The sequence below is a fragment of the Dendropsophus ebraccatus genome, chromosome 6, assembly GCF_027789765.1.
Source record: "Dendropsophus ebraccatus isolate aDenEbr1 chromosome 6, aDenEbr1.pat, whole genome shotgun sequence".
In the NCBI taxonomy this organism is placed as follows: domain Eukaryota; kingdom Metazoa; phylum Chordata; class Amphibia; order Anura; family Hylidae; genus Dendropsophus; species Dendropsophus ebraccatus.
Window position 1 is genome coordinate 103,832,651 of NC_091459.1, and position 16,350 is coordinate 103,849,000.

General features: G+C 44.0%; 1 protein-coding gene across 1 annotated transcript in view; it reads left to right on the forward strand.

Annotated features, from left to right (window-relative positions):
* DGKD (diacylglycerol kinase delta) overlaps positions 1 to 16,350 on the forward strand; it is a 65,417-nt gene that overhangs the window by 20,846 nt on the left and 28,221 nt on the right. Inside the window, exons 4-5 of the mRNA XM_069975470.1 lie at positions 4,748 to 4,852; positions 9,227 to 9,359. Of these exons, the coding sequence (XP_069831571.1) occupies positions 4,748 to 4,852; positions 9,227 to 9,359 (238 nt within the window). The remainder of the gene's footprint in view (positions 1 to 4,747; positions 4,853 to 9,226; positions 9,360 to 16,350) is intronic.

The window sequence follows — 16,350 nt, forward strand, 5'->3', positions numbered from 1 at the left end:
CATAATTTTGAAAAACTGTGAGCTCTGAGTTGTCCGTGCGCACAGACAAATTTATAGCCCATTGCTTTGTATTCGGCTATTCACATGTTCAGTGTTTTCACTGATCTCCAGTTCATTCCATTTAAAAATAGGACGTGTCATAACTCGCAACGGAAGCACAGCACAGATTCCCCATAGAAATTGATGAGATCCGTGTTTTTCACGGATGGTAACGAATGTGACATCTGTGTTCATCTGTAAAAAACTCGGATGTGATGTAATCAATGTTGTTTAAAATGCCTTTAACGGATACGTGAAAAACAAGGACAGAGATGCAAAACGGATGGCATTACGGACAGTTTTGCACGGATCACAGAGGTAGCTAGCAGACTACATTCACGGACCATGAAAAATACTGAACATGTGAATGCAGCCTTACTCTTGTTTGACTAGAAACTCAAGGCAGATAAATGAATGCTGGCATACGGTTATATACAGTTAGTATATAAAGTACCGAATTGTCTGGTAACCATCATTGACATTGGTTGGTTTAGAGCCCGAGTTCAAGGCTTCTCCCTGCACTCTGGTTGTCAAGCAGAGTCTGAGAGAGAAGCGGGCACATCGAGTATGACTAGATGTGACCATGTCCACTCCTCCTTGACAAAAAAAGAGACGGGTTCCAAGTTGCTTTTTGCCTTTTTGTGGCATTTCATACAAAATAGGATCATCATAGGACCTTCAGAATGCTGTCTGTGATCAGTTGTGTCTGGGTGTTCAGTTGACCACCGATAGAATGAGCTTGGAGAAACGTGGCTGAGCGCTTCACTCTTGCTGAGAGAAGCACTCATCCATACACTTTTGCCTCATTCTAACCATTGGTAGGGATGAGTTATGAGCTCGAGTCTAATGGTTCGGCATTTGGATACCAGTAGCTGAAGAATTTAGATGAAGCCCTAGGGAGTTCTGGAAAACCTAGATATACAAGGACACAGTAAATGGCATTGAGAAGACAACAAAGTGACACATGCTGGGAAAGGTTCCAGTGGGCACAGTGTCTCCTTTGTGTATTAATACCTAAGTAAATAGTTCTGGTAAAGCCTGCCTCTCCTGTGCTATATTTAGAGATTGGGGAAGTAATGATTTCATTGTTTAATCTTAAAGAAGTTCAATATTGTTAGATTTAGAAGTTTTTTTTTCCCACTTTTGGGTTAATACTAAAAACAGTAAAATACATTATTAGGGTACAAACCCACTTGACGTATTTGCTGCGTGAATCAGTCTTAAAAATAAGCAGGCAAAACGCAGGTTGGCTTTATACAATTGTTCTGCGTTAAAATACGCAATTGCTTGTTGTTAGCAAAGCATCAGTTGTTAACAACCTGTGCGAAAAACGCATGTAGCTTCACGCTTTAAAAATACGCAATTGCGGATTTTAACGCAGAACAATTGTATAAAGCCAACCTGCATTTTTGCCTGCTTATTTTTAAGACTGATTCACGCAGCAAATACCTCAAGTGGGTTTGTACCCTTAGGCTAAATTCCCACACAGGATTTTTGCTCGGTATTTTTCAACCTAAACCAGGAGTGAATTAAAAACACAGAAAGGCTATGTTCACACACTATTGAAATCTAGTGGATTTCATGCTTTGTAAATCAATATAGTTGAATGCTGCATGGAATCCGCAACATAAAATCTGCAGCATATTCAGAACGTGTAATATTGTCCTTACTTAATTAAATGTATAAAAAAGGGCTAGATAACACAATCTGTGGATTGTTTTTGGCCGACTGATGAAAGACTGTTATCCACGAATAGGAATCAGCCATGTTGGAAATGGTCCTTCACCCGTTATCATTGATATTGTATGGCCAGTTTGAACAACTTTAACCCTGTTATGGGCAAAAATGTGTACCACTGCCTCTGTGAAATAATTGTCAACCAGACAATCGTTTGTTCAACTGAGCTCCCCAGGGGTCCTCCTACGGCATCTTTGGGACCCCGCCTCCACTTCCGAGACAGACTTGTCTTAACAGTGACAGCCCACTCAGCCAATCACTGATGGTGGCGCTGTCCAGTTATTTTCACTCATTGGTTAAGCAAGCTGTCATGTGTTTTGGAGGTGGGAACATTCAGTGGGGTCCTGAAGATGGAGTAGGAAGACTCCAGGGGAACACAGAACGGTAAGAATACCCTATTTGTTATGTTCTCCACCAGGGCAACAACATATTAAAGGTTCAATTTAAGTGGAATACCCCTTCAACCTACTTTTAGGCTGACACCCAAGCAAAATGTTCACTTGCTCGCTCATAGGGCCATTCTGACCTGCTGAGAAATCATTGTCCGTCATTTTTACGTTTCCCTGTGTATTACTGGATATGTGTAGATGATTGCCGCAAAGAGCCACACGATCCAGTGAGCATTCCTCCGACCCCAACATATAACTGATCGATCCTTCTGAAGGCTCCATAAACACATGCCAATCTCTGAAATTGGTGCCTGTTTACAGAGGGACTTGGGCTGTCCCAACTTTCCCATACACCTGAACGTTGAGCAAGGTTGAATATTCATGTGTTGCCTAGGGGGCAGGTGGGGTATGCCAGAAATAGAAGACCTCTGTAAGGTCCCCATACACTTTCACTAACTGATGGCCGAACAATCCTTCAGCTGTCAGTTATTTCTCCCATCCGACCGCCATTCTCCCCGCACACAAGAATGTGTGCACAGCTGACCATTCCTGAACTCTCTATAGGGATGGGTAAGCCGCAGCTAGAGAGCTCTGGCTGCAGCTTATGTTTCTGAGAATAAAGGGGTAGGGCATTGATTTTCCATTACGTCTGACCCCTATCTCCACCGACATCATCAGTCAGTGGTCGCTTGTGGGAGTCCCATACACCTTATACTGATGGCCAAAGCCACCAAAAGCAACGGGTATGGACGACAAAAGTATTATGTTTATGGACCTTCACACCTTAGAGCGAGGTTGTACAGACCCATTGGCTTCAGTATAAGGTGTATGGGCACTTTTACAGCAAAGCTATCATTCTTTAATGTGACCATCAAAAGTTTCAGAAAAGATACTCACAGAGGAAGGGCTTCCCTGGCAAAATAGAACTTGAATAAAAAAATCACAGCTGTTGGCTTCAGTTTTCAATCCCCTTCCACTTACCCTCAAGGACACTTGCAGTATTTTCTTGTGTCATTACTAACAAATTCTATAAAACGTGCAAATCACAAAGTGACGAGCTCATTTCCAGGTATGTTGGTAATAGTAGGACCACATGCACTATGTGTGAGATCATCTAGTGACCAAACCAGCACGACCCAGCCGACATGATTCATCCTGTGACCTACATGGTGTACAGCCACGTCTCCTCCAAATAGGTCACACTCAGGTGCCTGTGTGCATGGAGGAGAGGTGAAGTGTTTGGGTTCCTCTATGGACCTTGATGATGGTGAGCTCTTTATAAAGTCTTTATCTATGTGTGGGATGTGTGATCATGGCAGAAAGGAGTCAAGGATTCAAGGATATGAGTCAAGGATATAAAAGAATTATTGTCATTTCAAGGTAAGGGACGTTTTTAATGGACATGTATGTATACAGCCCCAGCACTGACCTGAGCAGTGACTATGAGGATTAAAGGACCCTATTTCTGGACCAGACGACAGTTATCTCCCCCAGTTTTGTTTGGATACTGAGCAAAGTTTAAGTACCAAACAAAACTTTGGGTGAAATCATATTTCAAGAACCACATTTTCTAAACACTGAGGTGTTTGAAAACGGAGGTGCCACATTAATTAAATAACCATTTCTTACAGGCTTGTTTGTTAGTATGACGTATGAACACATGGGGGGAAAATGTACTGGAGCGAGCATGGAAATAATATGGCTTATTTGCAGGAAGCAACCAGGTGCACCCTTAAACTGTCACTGTTGTTTAAAAATTTTTTTTGCAAAAATCAATAGTATAGGCGATTTTAAGAAACTTTTTAATTGGGCTTATTAGCCAAAAAATGCATTTTTATCATGAAAAAGCAGTTTGAAGCTCCCCCCCTGTCTTCATGGTTCTCTGAAATTAGCACTGACCTCGCTAACATTTGAATACCTCTTTCACACAGGTCCCGCTGTGTAATACTTTGTTCTCTGCTCTCTGATGCCGACTAATCTCCCCCCTCCCCTCTCCATAGAACAGACAGGGCCCGACTACAAGTCGAGATTTCCTTATAATGAGCAATGAATAAGAGGGAGGAGGGGGGGGGGACCTGGGGAAAGTCTTTTTGAATGCAGATAATGACATATTTGCCTAATAAATCCAATTACAAAGTTTCCTAAAATCGCCTGGACTATTGATATCTGCAAAAAAAAACAAAAAAAAAACACGACTAAAGATTTCCACAACAATTACTATTTTCACATACCCGCCAGTTTAATGTGATGCTAAAGTTGTACACAAGCATACACACCCTAAACCACAGTATCCTAGCTGCCACATAAGAAAGCTTTGTGTGCAGCCCCAGTTCCCAAGTTGTAGCAGCACACAAGTACACATGTCCATACACATATACTGCTGCAGCTGAAGTCTATAGACAAGCCTTTGTTTGTATTTCCTGCACCGCTGTGCACATTGGGCTTCCATGCCTTTAGCAAACAGCTGCTTCAAATGAAATCTCTTTTTGCTCTCTCCTCCTCTTATGCTTCATGTCTGTGGGTTTACAGCATCTTACACTTTATACTTCTTTTTTTTCCTCCCTGTCTCCTCCATTTCTTAGGTATTCACTCCCTTCCGCAAACTGATACTGAGTGCAGACAACAGGAAAGACATGGAGGAATGGATGGCGGCACTGAAGTCCGTGCAGAACCGTGAGCTCTTTGAGGTACTGACACATTAGCAGAAACATTTATTAGCATTACAGTAAGACCTAAAGCCCTATTACACTGCATGATTATCGGCTTCACTTGGCCGATTACCGTCCGTTTAGCCTGATAATTGTGAAGTGTAAACAGCACATGTCGAAAGGCAACAATGTCGGCTGATCATGGCTGCCCTCAATAGGCCGCCCAAACAATTTAAGGATCGTTCGGGTGGCCCCTCCCGCTCGCTGTCTGTGTGTGTAATAGACCCAATGTAGCAGGGAATGAGGGGGAACCGCTTCTGTAAAATATTAAGAGGTGTAATAGGGCCCTTAAAGGGAAGCTGGGTTGTTCACCTGGAAGGGACAAGTGTGATTGTATTCACCATTGTATTTCTAAAAGGAGCCAAGGCCTTGATGGTAAACAGATAAGACACATAACTATGAAATATCCTGACCTTTGCTGAATTCACACAGTGCTGAAGGTCAAGGGAAACATGTGAGTGTGGTTATTGGCAGCGGGGTCTTTACAGGTGAAGGTGCCTTATTTTTTTTTTTTTTTTATATTTTTACCTGTGCTAGTTGTGAAACCACACGATTTATGCAAAACAGAGACGATTTGAAGCATAAATTTGTAAATGTTATCATTGAAAACATAACAATGCAAAAAATACATAAAACTTTTCCTTTTTTAAGGTGAATAACAATTGTTATTAAATTGAAGCTTTTCACATGTACTTTTTTGGCAACTTGTTAATTCTTTTGAGCTAAGCATCAGCTTATATCAGGGGTACTCAACAACTTTTAGTAAAGGTCCACTTACCGGGGTCTATTGTCAGGTGAAGGTCCGAGCTGAACATCAGTAAGAAACGTGTTTTGTTACTTTTCACAAACGTTCAACTATTTACATACAGAATTGATGCTTATTACTGGGAAGACTGGCCCCCCTGTTGCTCCCCCAGTAGTATATAGCCTCCCTGTGAGCTCTCCCCCTGTAGTATATAGCCCCGTGCGCTCTCCCCCTGTAGTATATAGTCCCCCTGTAGTATATAGCCCCCCTGTGACCTCTCCCCCTGTAGTATATAGCCCCCCTTTGACCTCTCCCCCTGTAGTATATAGCCCCCCTGTGACCGCTCCCCCCAGTTATATATTGCCCCCGTGCACTCTCCCCCTGTAGTATATAGCCCTCTGTGAGCTCCCCCCAGTAGTATATAGCCCCCCTGTGACCTCTCCTCCTGTAGTATATAGCCTCCTCTGAGCTCCCCCCAGTAGTATATAGTCCCCCTGTGCACTCTCCCCCTGTAGTATATAGCCCCCCTGTGACCTCTTCCCCTGTAGTATATAGCCTCCTGTGAGCTCCCCCAGTAGTATATAGCCCCCTGTGAGCTCCCCCCCAGTAGTATATAGCCCACCTGTGTGCTCTCCCCAGTAGTATATAGCCCACCTTTGTGCTCTCCCACTGTAGTATATAGCCCCCCTGTGACCTCTCCCCCCTGTGACCTCTCCCCCCAGTAGTGTATAGCCCCCCTGTGACCTCTCCCCCCCTGTAGTATATAGCCCCCCCGTGCGCTCTCCCCCTGTAGTATATAGACCCCCTTGAGCTCCCCCCTGTAGTATATAGACCCCCCCCCCCCCCCCAGTAGTATATAGCCCCGAGACAAAAAAACAAACAAATCACAACTCACCTAGCACCTCGCTCCCCCGCCGTACCTGTCTTCTTCTTTTCTCATGTCGGTCCAGCCCCCGGCTTATTTTGCGCTCTCTAGGGATATCCCGGGGATTCCCCAGCAGAGCGCGCACCAGAGACCTCAGTGTATGCCGCTCGCCTGTACTTCCGGGAAGTTCAGGCTGGCGGCATACACTGAGGTCTCTGGTGCGCGCTCTGCTGGGGAATCCCCGAGACATCCCCAGAGAACGCAAATCAGCTGGGGGGGGTAACGACACTGCCCCCAGCCCCACAGGCGTACTGACATCTAAGGACAGTACACCTATGGGGCGAGAGGCAGTGCGGTGGGGAGAGGGACACATGGGAGCCTGGGCGGTTGGGAGGTCTGACCAGGGGTCCGGACAGCTGGCCTCCGCGGTCCGCCCGTTGAGGACCCCTGGCTTATATTGATGCCATTACAGCTTGCTCACCCAGCTTTACAGACACCTGAATGCCTTTCAAAAGGGGCTTATAAAGCTTTTTGTGTTTTGCTGGTGATGCTATAAAAATATAAAAAAGTAAATAAATAATAATAATCGCCTACCTTGTTCTCCTGCAGCTCCCTGTGTTATGTCATCTGGTCCCCTGCTTATCACTCCTACTTCCAAGGGGGCTTGTCTCAGCAGTAACTAGAAAAATACTACTGTGCCCATAACTGGCTTAGTGGTCTATTACTGCTGAGACAAATCTGCCTTGAAAGTAGGAAAAGAGTGACAAGTAGGGGACTAGATGATGTAACACCTGCAGGAGACTGAGATAGAGGAGTATGCTTGTTTTGGGTTTCTTTCATCGCACCCCTAGCAAAACACAAAATGTAGGAAAGTTCTGTAGGGGTGGTAATAGTGGCTATCCTAGGTTTGTTTACATCACAGTTGCTGGCACCAACATAGCACGCAGCACTGTTTCTCAGATTAAACAGACAGTTTGCATACCACGCAACTTTGACTGAGCGCAAAGAGGGACCTAGACACTCCCCAACCAAACAAAAAAACCTGCCCCTAACTACACCCATGCCCCAAGACACGCCCCCTAACCACTCCCAAACACTTCTCCCACAATCACAGAGTAGTACAACACTGATTTTCTTATGCCACCGCTGGTACTGAATAAAATCCACTGCACAAGGATCAATATGCAGTAGAGGTAGAGCCATCCCTACACAGGTTCTGTACACCATATACATTATAGTGCAGCTATATCCAGTGACTTACAGGGGACGTCTTCTCTGATCAGATTTTTTGCCCTTTCATTTTCTTCTTTTTTTCTTCTTTCTTTTGACCTGGGCCTTCATGAGAACTTCTTTGAGCCACGAAATCCATGGAATCCGCCAGACAAACATATTAGGCTCCTCACTCTGGCACCATCCTTATCTCTTTACAAACTGAACATCTGTATCTGCCCCTTTACGCCCTCATTTAGTGGGTAGCCCTGACTCTATTTGATCCCTTAGTATATGCACCCCCCTGTGTTATCACACTTATAGATGGTCCCCCTGTGTTGTCCATTGCCCATATACATGTCCCCCTTATACATGTCCCCCTTATAGATTGCCCCCTTGTACATGTACATTATGTTGTTCCCCAGACAAAAAGAAAAAAACACAGCTCACCTAACACCTTGCTCCCTTGCTGTGGCTGTCTTCTTCTCTTCCCCTGTCGGCCTGGCCCTCAGCTGATGCGCACTCTCTGGGGGTGTCCCGGGGATTCACCAGGAGAGCATGCACTAGTGACCGCAGAGTTTGCTGGGGCTGGTACTTCCAGTACAGGGAGCGTCTCTAACAAGAGCTCCCTCTACCGGAAGTACAGGCCGGCGGCGCACACTGAGGACACTGGTGCGTGCCCCGGGACACCCCCAGAGAGCGCACATCAGCCAAGGGCCAAGCCGACACTGCCCCCAGCCCCACAGGTGTACTGTGCTATCAAATCAGTGCGGTGGGGAGCGGGACACATGGGGACCGTCCTGGGACGGCGGGACATTACCCCCAAATCGGGACTATCCTGCCGGGTCCTGGACGGTTGGGAGGTATGACTTTGGTGAGGCCTGAAAGACATATAATGATTTCTCAATATGTTGAAAGACCACAATCAGCTGACATTGTGCATGATGGTTGATCGTTGCCTTTCAACATGTCTTATTACACTGATTGATTATCGGCCTGAACAGTCGGTAATCTGCCAAGTAAGGCTGAAAATTGTTTAGTGTATTATGGCCTTAAAACTGCTTGGTTTTGCCCATTTTAAGATATAAAAGCTGAGCTGTGATTGGCTGCTATGGGCAAAACAAGTCTTTATTTCAGACAGATTGAACTGGGCTATTGTATCTATTTTTAAGAAACCTATGTAAAAAGTGAGGGTGTTTTAGCACAGTGTATGTTTTCCCCTTGGGAGTGATATGCTAGGTGAACATAGTAACAAGTAACAAACAGATTAAATGAAGCAGACAGAAGAGGATTTTTGTGTTTTTAGTGGTGACATCGGGTGGGCAGATCATACCTTAGAATCATGCATATAAGTCTATGTGTCCTTTTACACTTTTCAGGAAGTGGCATTCCTGCTCAGTTAGGTAGTGTTTCTTGTCTTGTCATTTGCATAACAATCCCAATAGGCAGGACTGCCCTGGGCAGTGATCTGACCTGCTGTGCCTCTGCACACTGCCTTCACAAATCAATTGCTCTGTGTGTTTCATGCTTTCAGTCAGCCCAGTACAGTATGGACCATTTCTCCGGAATGCACAACTGGTACGCCTGTTCCCATGCCCGACCCACATACTGCAACGTGTGTCGTGAAGCCCTCTCTGGGGTCACCTCTCATGGACTTTCCTGTGAAGGTATGTTAGCAAATAGCCTTTTGGTATTCCATGTGTAATGTCTGCTATGAAGAGGTTTGTATATCCTCCATGTCGCCGGGGAGGTGTCACTGGCTCCTAAGAATGTCAGCCTTATGACACGGCTTTCTTAGTAATTCCTGAAGGTGATTATGTAGGTATAAATATACGTTGTCCTGTTTATTCATGTTGTTTAATGAGCTGTACTTATAACTGGCATAGTCACCTTAATAACTTGCACTGCCATGGGCCAGGGATGGGCAGCTATGTGACATTACAGGGACGGCTGACATAACTGCTAGAACAATATGTTAAATATAGATTATCAAGCATCTTGCAGACGTACCATTATCTACAGTAGTGGTTGCTAAAACATGCCACATAGTTGCAGCTAAAATAATAACCCTCATAAAGTAACTCTAAAATTGGCAATAGACTTTATATAGCTAGCAAGCTTTCCTGTCTGACTTCCCCATTTACATTCATATCTGGCACAGCCAAATGTGCATGTCATTTCAGTAGGAGTAAAGGGGGCCATCTAGTTTGTATGGGGTTGTCCTTTTACAGAGAATAATGGGAGAAAGAAGGATCAGCCATGTTTGATTTCAACATATATGATCCATGGGAGCGACCAGCAGTATCTGGCAACATCTTATTCTCCTTTCCATTTTGAGAACACATGCACACTTGTCCAACAAGAGTATGCATGGGGGAGGGGGCAGGGTGGCTGGCAGCTCTATGACCACTTCAGAGGAGGTAATTGTACCTGGCAAAATAAAAAATATTGGGCAACGTCAAATTCCACCTGTAGGATCCTGGTTGCCCTCTACACATCACATTCAGGGACCATCTGCCTATAGAGATTAGGGATTTGATGATGGAAGTGGTTACAGAAAGGTAATGTTATAACTTACTATACTGATCTTCATTTAGTTGTTGATTTATCTCAGAAGAGGGCATTGTGTATGCAACAATTGTCTATTATATTAGTTATCTGAATGACGTGCTGTGGGTGGTCTGATAGAGAAAGGCATTGTCACCTGGTTTGCTGCTATAGCACCATAGGTAATACAGAGGCTGCTATCAAAGTTTCTCTTTCTTCTGCTCATAAGCCTGCAGGGCTATTTGATTTTCTTTCAGGTTCTCCTTGCTCTATTACCATATCCAGTAATTCAGGTATATTAAAGGATCACCTCTTATACAGTGTAATCTAAATAACAATCAATCATACTGTACAGATTTCCAAAACTATAAAATAATTACTTGCATGTCACACAATTAAGTCAGTCACATGTCCTCTGTCATGATGACACATGGTTAGATTTGCCTCTAGCTTTGATCACTGACATCCCATTATTGTATTTCTCATGGGTAACTGATTGAATTGGACCCTAAACACTTACACAATGTAGCAGTCCATATACATGAGATAAAAGTCTTGCTGATTTAGGCTATTTCAGCCGACCATTGTTTAAATAATACACAAGGGATTGAGATGGCCATTGCCAGGCTGTTGTATGCCAGAAATGTTATTCTCCGGGTAGGATTTTTCCACTGTGGTTGGCTGATAAGAGAAGTGTATGACATGCAATGCCTCAATATACTATCTCTAATCTGCCAGTTTAGGCTGGGTACATACTCATTGTATTTTCCGTTGTTCTGCTGTGTAAAGCTATGGAAAAAAACAGTGTCAGGGGGATCCCTGTTGAACACAATAGTCAGACTACTACGTTACAGTACCAAAAACCAAAACAAACAAAAAAAGTAATGAAATGGTAACCCAGTGAAACATAGACAAATAGAATTACACTGTTTGTCTACGTTACTCCATAGAGGTAAGTGTTTACACTTTGGTATACGTTTATATCCTTTACAAGAGAATAAAATGTGTTAAATGTGCACACAATGCAGTGTGAACCCGGCCTCACCAGACAAGATAATGCCGAATTCTGGCTTATTTTGTTTGGTGTTATTGATAGAAACTTAGGCCTCTTCAACACGGCCTGACACCACCACTATAACTAATGCTGATTTGGCTGATTGCTTTAGATCGCTCAGTTAGTTATGCAGCTGGGCCACACCAATTGTCACTGAATTGTTCAGAAATTGTACAACTAATGCTGCGTTTACAAGGAGCGATAATTCGCCTGATCATACGATTAACGATTTCGAAGTAACAATTTTTTTTAATAACTATCAGCGTTTAGACAGAACGATATATCGTACAGAAAAATCTTTTTGCGATCGCTTAAGACTAACTTGCACATAGGTGAAATCGGTGAACGACTGTTTACACGGAACGATCTGCGAATTTTTTGCGAGCGACCAACGACGATTTGAGAACATGTTTAAAGATCAAAATGAACGATTTCCTGCTCGCCGCTTGATCGTTCGCTGCCTTTACACGTACAATTATCGTTCAAATTCGATCGTTATCGTGCAAATTCGCACGATAATCATTCAGTGTAAACACAGCATAAGGGTCCATTTACACAGATTATCTGACTGATTGGCTTCAAATCTTTGGCAGATAAAGTCAGGAATGGATTTGAAAAGAGGAGAAATTATTATTATTATTTATTTATAAAGCGCCCTTAGTTCCAGAGCGCTATACAATAGATAGGCAACAGGCAGGAACAATACAAGATCAGAAAACATTACATGAAGGCAAAAGACAGACTGGTACATGGGGGAAGAGGACCCTGCCCGCGAGGGCTCACAATCTATAGGGTATAGGGAGAGAAACAGGAGGTAAAGTGCAGCCAGTCAAGTGTGATGCAGAGTTATTGTAGGTTGTAGCCTTGTTTGAAGAGATGGGTTTTCAGGTTACTTTTGAAGGACTTGATGGTGGATGAGAGACGGATGTGTCGGGGTAGCGAGTTCCAGAGTATGGGGGAGGCTCGGGCAAAGTCTTGGAGGCAGTTGTGCGAGGTACGAACAAGGGGGGAGCGGAGACGGAGGTCACTGGAGGATCGAAGGTTGCGTGAGGGACGGTAGTGGGATATCAGGTCAGAGATGTACGGAGGGGACAGGTTGTGGATTGCCTTGTATGTCATGGTCAACAATTTAAAGTGAATACGTTGGGCAATGGGGAGCCAGTGGAGGGATTGGCAGAGGGGAGAGGCTGAGGCAAAGCGAGGGGAAAGGTGGATTAGTCGGGCAGCAGAGTTAAGGATAGACTGGAGGGGATCAAGGGAGTTAGCTGGAAGGCCAGAGAGGAGGATGTTACAGTAGTCCAAACGGGAGATAATGAGAGCATGGACCAGCAGTTTGGTGGAGTCAGGGGTGAGGAAATAGCGGATTCTGGAAATGTTTTTGAGGTGAAGGCGGCAGGAGGTGGTCAGGGCTTGGATTTGGGGTTTAAAGGACAGGGCAGAGTCAAAGGTGACCCCAAGGCAGCGGACTTGGGGGACAGGGGACAGAGTACAGCCATTGATTGTGATTGACAGATTAGAAGGCGGGGTGGAGCGAGATGGGGGAAAGATGATAAGTTCTGTTTTGTCCATGTTGAGTTTTAGAAAGCGGGAGGAGAAGAAGGAGGATATGGCCGATAGACACTCTGGAATCCTGGATAGCAAACAGGTGACATCCGGACTAGAGAGGTAGATCTGAGTGTCATCGGCATAAAGATGGTACCTGAAGCCATGAGATTCTATGATAAGTCCCAGGCCAGAGGTGTAGATGGAGAAGAGAAGAGGCCCGAGTACAGAGCCTTAGGGAACACCAACAGTAAGGGGACGAGGAGAGGAGGTGGTGTGGGAAATGTCAGGCTTTCCTTTATGACCTGTTCTCTGTTTATAGTCTGTTTCTGGCTTTGGCTTCAAATCTTTGGCAGATAATCTGTCAGATAATCATTCTGTGTAAATGGACCCTTACTTTATACTATTGCTGTTTTCAACATATTTGCTGTATTTTATTTTTTTTTTGCTTTATAAGATGCACCTGACTATAAAACACACTTTATGCAACTGAAAACAGGAAAAAAAATATTTTGTGCTACTTAAATTTCCCTAGTGGTCTAAGGCAGCAAAGGTAATAATTCAGTGAAGGGGGTTAGAGTTTACTGAAATAATAGCGCCACTTTAACACACTCCATGACAGTACCTTATACCTACACATACACAGCTCTGCTGTATGCACAATACACACCCAACTCTGCTACACCATACACACCCAGCTACATCATACAGACTCATCTCTGCTGTATCATACAGACTCAGCTCTGCTGCATAAATACCCACAGGCAAGAACAGTGCTGTATCAAAATACAGTCAAGTGATTAGTCACATTACTGTGACATCTCCGAAGGTCCTTGAGCTCCTGGGTAAGTTCCCCAGGGCTTTTACATGCAGGAGTCTGGAGGAGATGCACATCATCTCCAGATTCCTCTCCTGCCGGCACTCATCTCAATGACTGGTGCCCGACGGGAGAAGACTGTGCAGCTATCAGTAGCTACAAAGCTCATCCAGCAGTCGGGCACAGCTTCAGCACTCTGTCCAACCATCAGGGAAGGAGTCAGGGCGGTCTGACTATATAAGACAGAGACACTTTTTAGTAAGATATTTTCTTCCTAAAAAAATGTTTTATAAAATAAAAAATACGGTAAGTTCAACCGTAAACATAATCTATACATGAGCCTACAACTACTTTACCTGACTTCTACATGAATATGCATGCTCAAACTAGCTGAGCGTGTATGTTTATTCTCATAGAGATGGTAGCTGCATGGCTCCAAAGGACTGTGCTTGATCATTTCCAATAAGTCTGATTTTTGTTTTCCCTGATGGCAACCAGCCATTAGATTTTAATATATTTATCCAGTTTTATGTGTTCAGTCATTGTGTAAACCTCAGGCCCAGTTGACATCATGTTTTAAGAATCTGTTTGATGTATACACATGTAAAAGCTCCCAATGCATACCCTCCAGTGAAAGGATATGACATATGGCGGTATATAGTAAAATGTGTTGTCCATAGCCTCTCACTATAAAGATGTACACCATAGTGCTCAATAAATGTATGCTGATGTGTAGAAGTCCAAAGAGGACTCTACTGGATGAATAACAGGGCTGTAGAATCAGAATAGGAAAAAAATTACCAAGTATGAGTCCAGCTTTAAAAAAAAAAAAAATCTTTCAGAATTTTGTAATTGAGCTTTCATGTGAATTTTTATAAATGTTCCTCATCAATATATTTTATGCAAAAAGAGAAAACAGAGCGCATAGCCTGGCTCCCCACCATCCGGTCCTGGATGGCCATATCCACCAGCTACTCTGTGGTGCACAGTCCCAGAAGTAACACGATTGGCAAATAGTTCAAGAGAAAATATAGGATGGCACTCACCGATGTAGTGAACAATCCGGCTTTATTCAGGCAAAAGAAATACAGTCGGGTGACCTCGGTCTCACGGCTACTGCCGCTTTGACAAGTTCGTCAAAGCGGCGGTAGCCAGGAAAGCGAGGTCACCGGACTGCTCTCTCCCCCACGCTGTATTGTTTTTGCCTGAATAAAGCCGGATTGTTCACTACATCGGTGAGGGCCATCCTATATTTTCTTTTGAACTACCGTATTTGTCAATATATTTTTCCCTGTATTAGTAATAAAGCACTGACTCTATTAAATAGGGGTGATTGGGGAAAAGTTGGACATTGCTATTTGGTAGTTTGTTTCTGAGCTGGAAGAGTCCATTTGGGGCGGGGGGGGAGATCTGTGCTGTTCTCCTCCTGGATGCTGGATGACTGTATATGAGTAGCAGTGTAATATAAGGATATCCTGTGTAATATAGAGGAGGAGAAGCCATAAGTAGTGTAGCAGTAACCTCTGTCCTCAATGTGGTGTTCTCGTTCTGGGAGGAGATTTTGTGTGTGTGTGTGTGTGTGTGTGTGTGTGTGTGTGTGTGTGTGTGCGCTATGGCTACAGCAGGCTGTGTGTGTGTGACAGAGAGGGGCATTCTGGGCAACAGTGAAAAATCCGAGGGGGACGGGGTGGTGGCATCATAATAAAGAAGTCCAACTTACCCATCCCCATGCTCTTGCAGTACAGCGTCACTGCTCATGTTTGCCTGCTGGGCTCCCGATCCTGTGATGTCATGGCCCCACTCAGAAATGGCCAATCAGTGACTGAGGTGGGACACAGCTGAAGTCAGCTGAGGGTGCAGTTCCTATGGGACCCACGATGATTCAGGAGCGCGGATTCTGACAGCTGATGAACCTTTATATCTTTGCCTTATTCCCTCAGAAGTCGCCCTAGGATCATGTAGGACATTAGGAAGAAGTTGCTGAGCCAGATCTACTTTACACTAGTGTGATAAATAATTCCCCTGGTGTCTGACTGGCCATTTATGAAGGAACTGGAGTCTGTTCCTGATAACATTCAGGATTCTGAGTTGGAGCTGCAGCTTACCATGTTCGCCAGGCGTAAGGCAATGATGTGAACAGGCCGTAATATATCTTGAGACAGGGTATTCTTCAGTTGTAGTGATAGGATTGTATGAGAATAAAAAAAAAAACAAAGACCAAAAAAAAAAAATCTTAGTACTATAGCAGATAACCTGCTGTGCGTCTACTGCAGCCAAATCCCCAGGGATCTTGTTTGCCCAGGTTACTGAGATTAGCTCACATATTTCACAGCTATTTGAGGTGTGTCTGTCATAAAGGACTATGTGCTTAAAGTCAATGACAGTGAAGTGTGCCCTTAGTTTCTGCTTTGTGGACACTATGAAAATGGCAACTTATTGTATATGATTCTTCTGTTCCATTTGTCATCATATTGCAACACGTACAGTATGGTATATAAACTAATATTGTGTCTAAGGGTGCTTATTCACATTAGAGGAAAGCTGAGTAAATTTATTTTTAAGGGTTTTAGAGTTGGACAAAGTTGACCATATCAAGAGCACTTGTCAACCATCTAATGTGTATGGGAATGTCGTGACTCCACCCAAATAGTGGTTACTGGGGGAAAAAAGGATGAGCTTGTTAGATTTCAGCATGCCT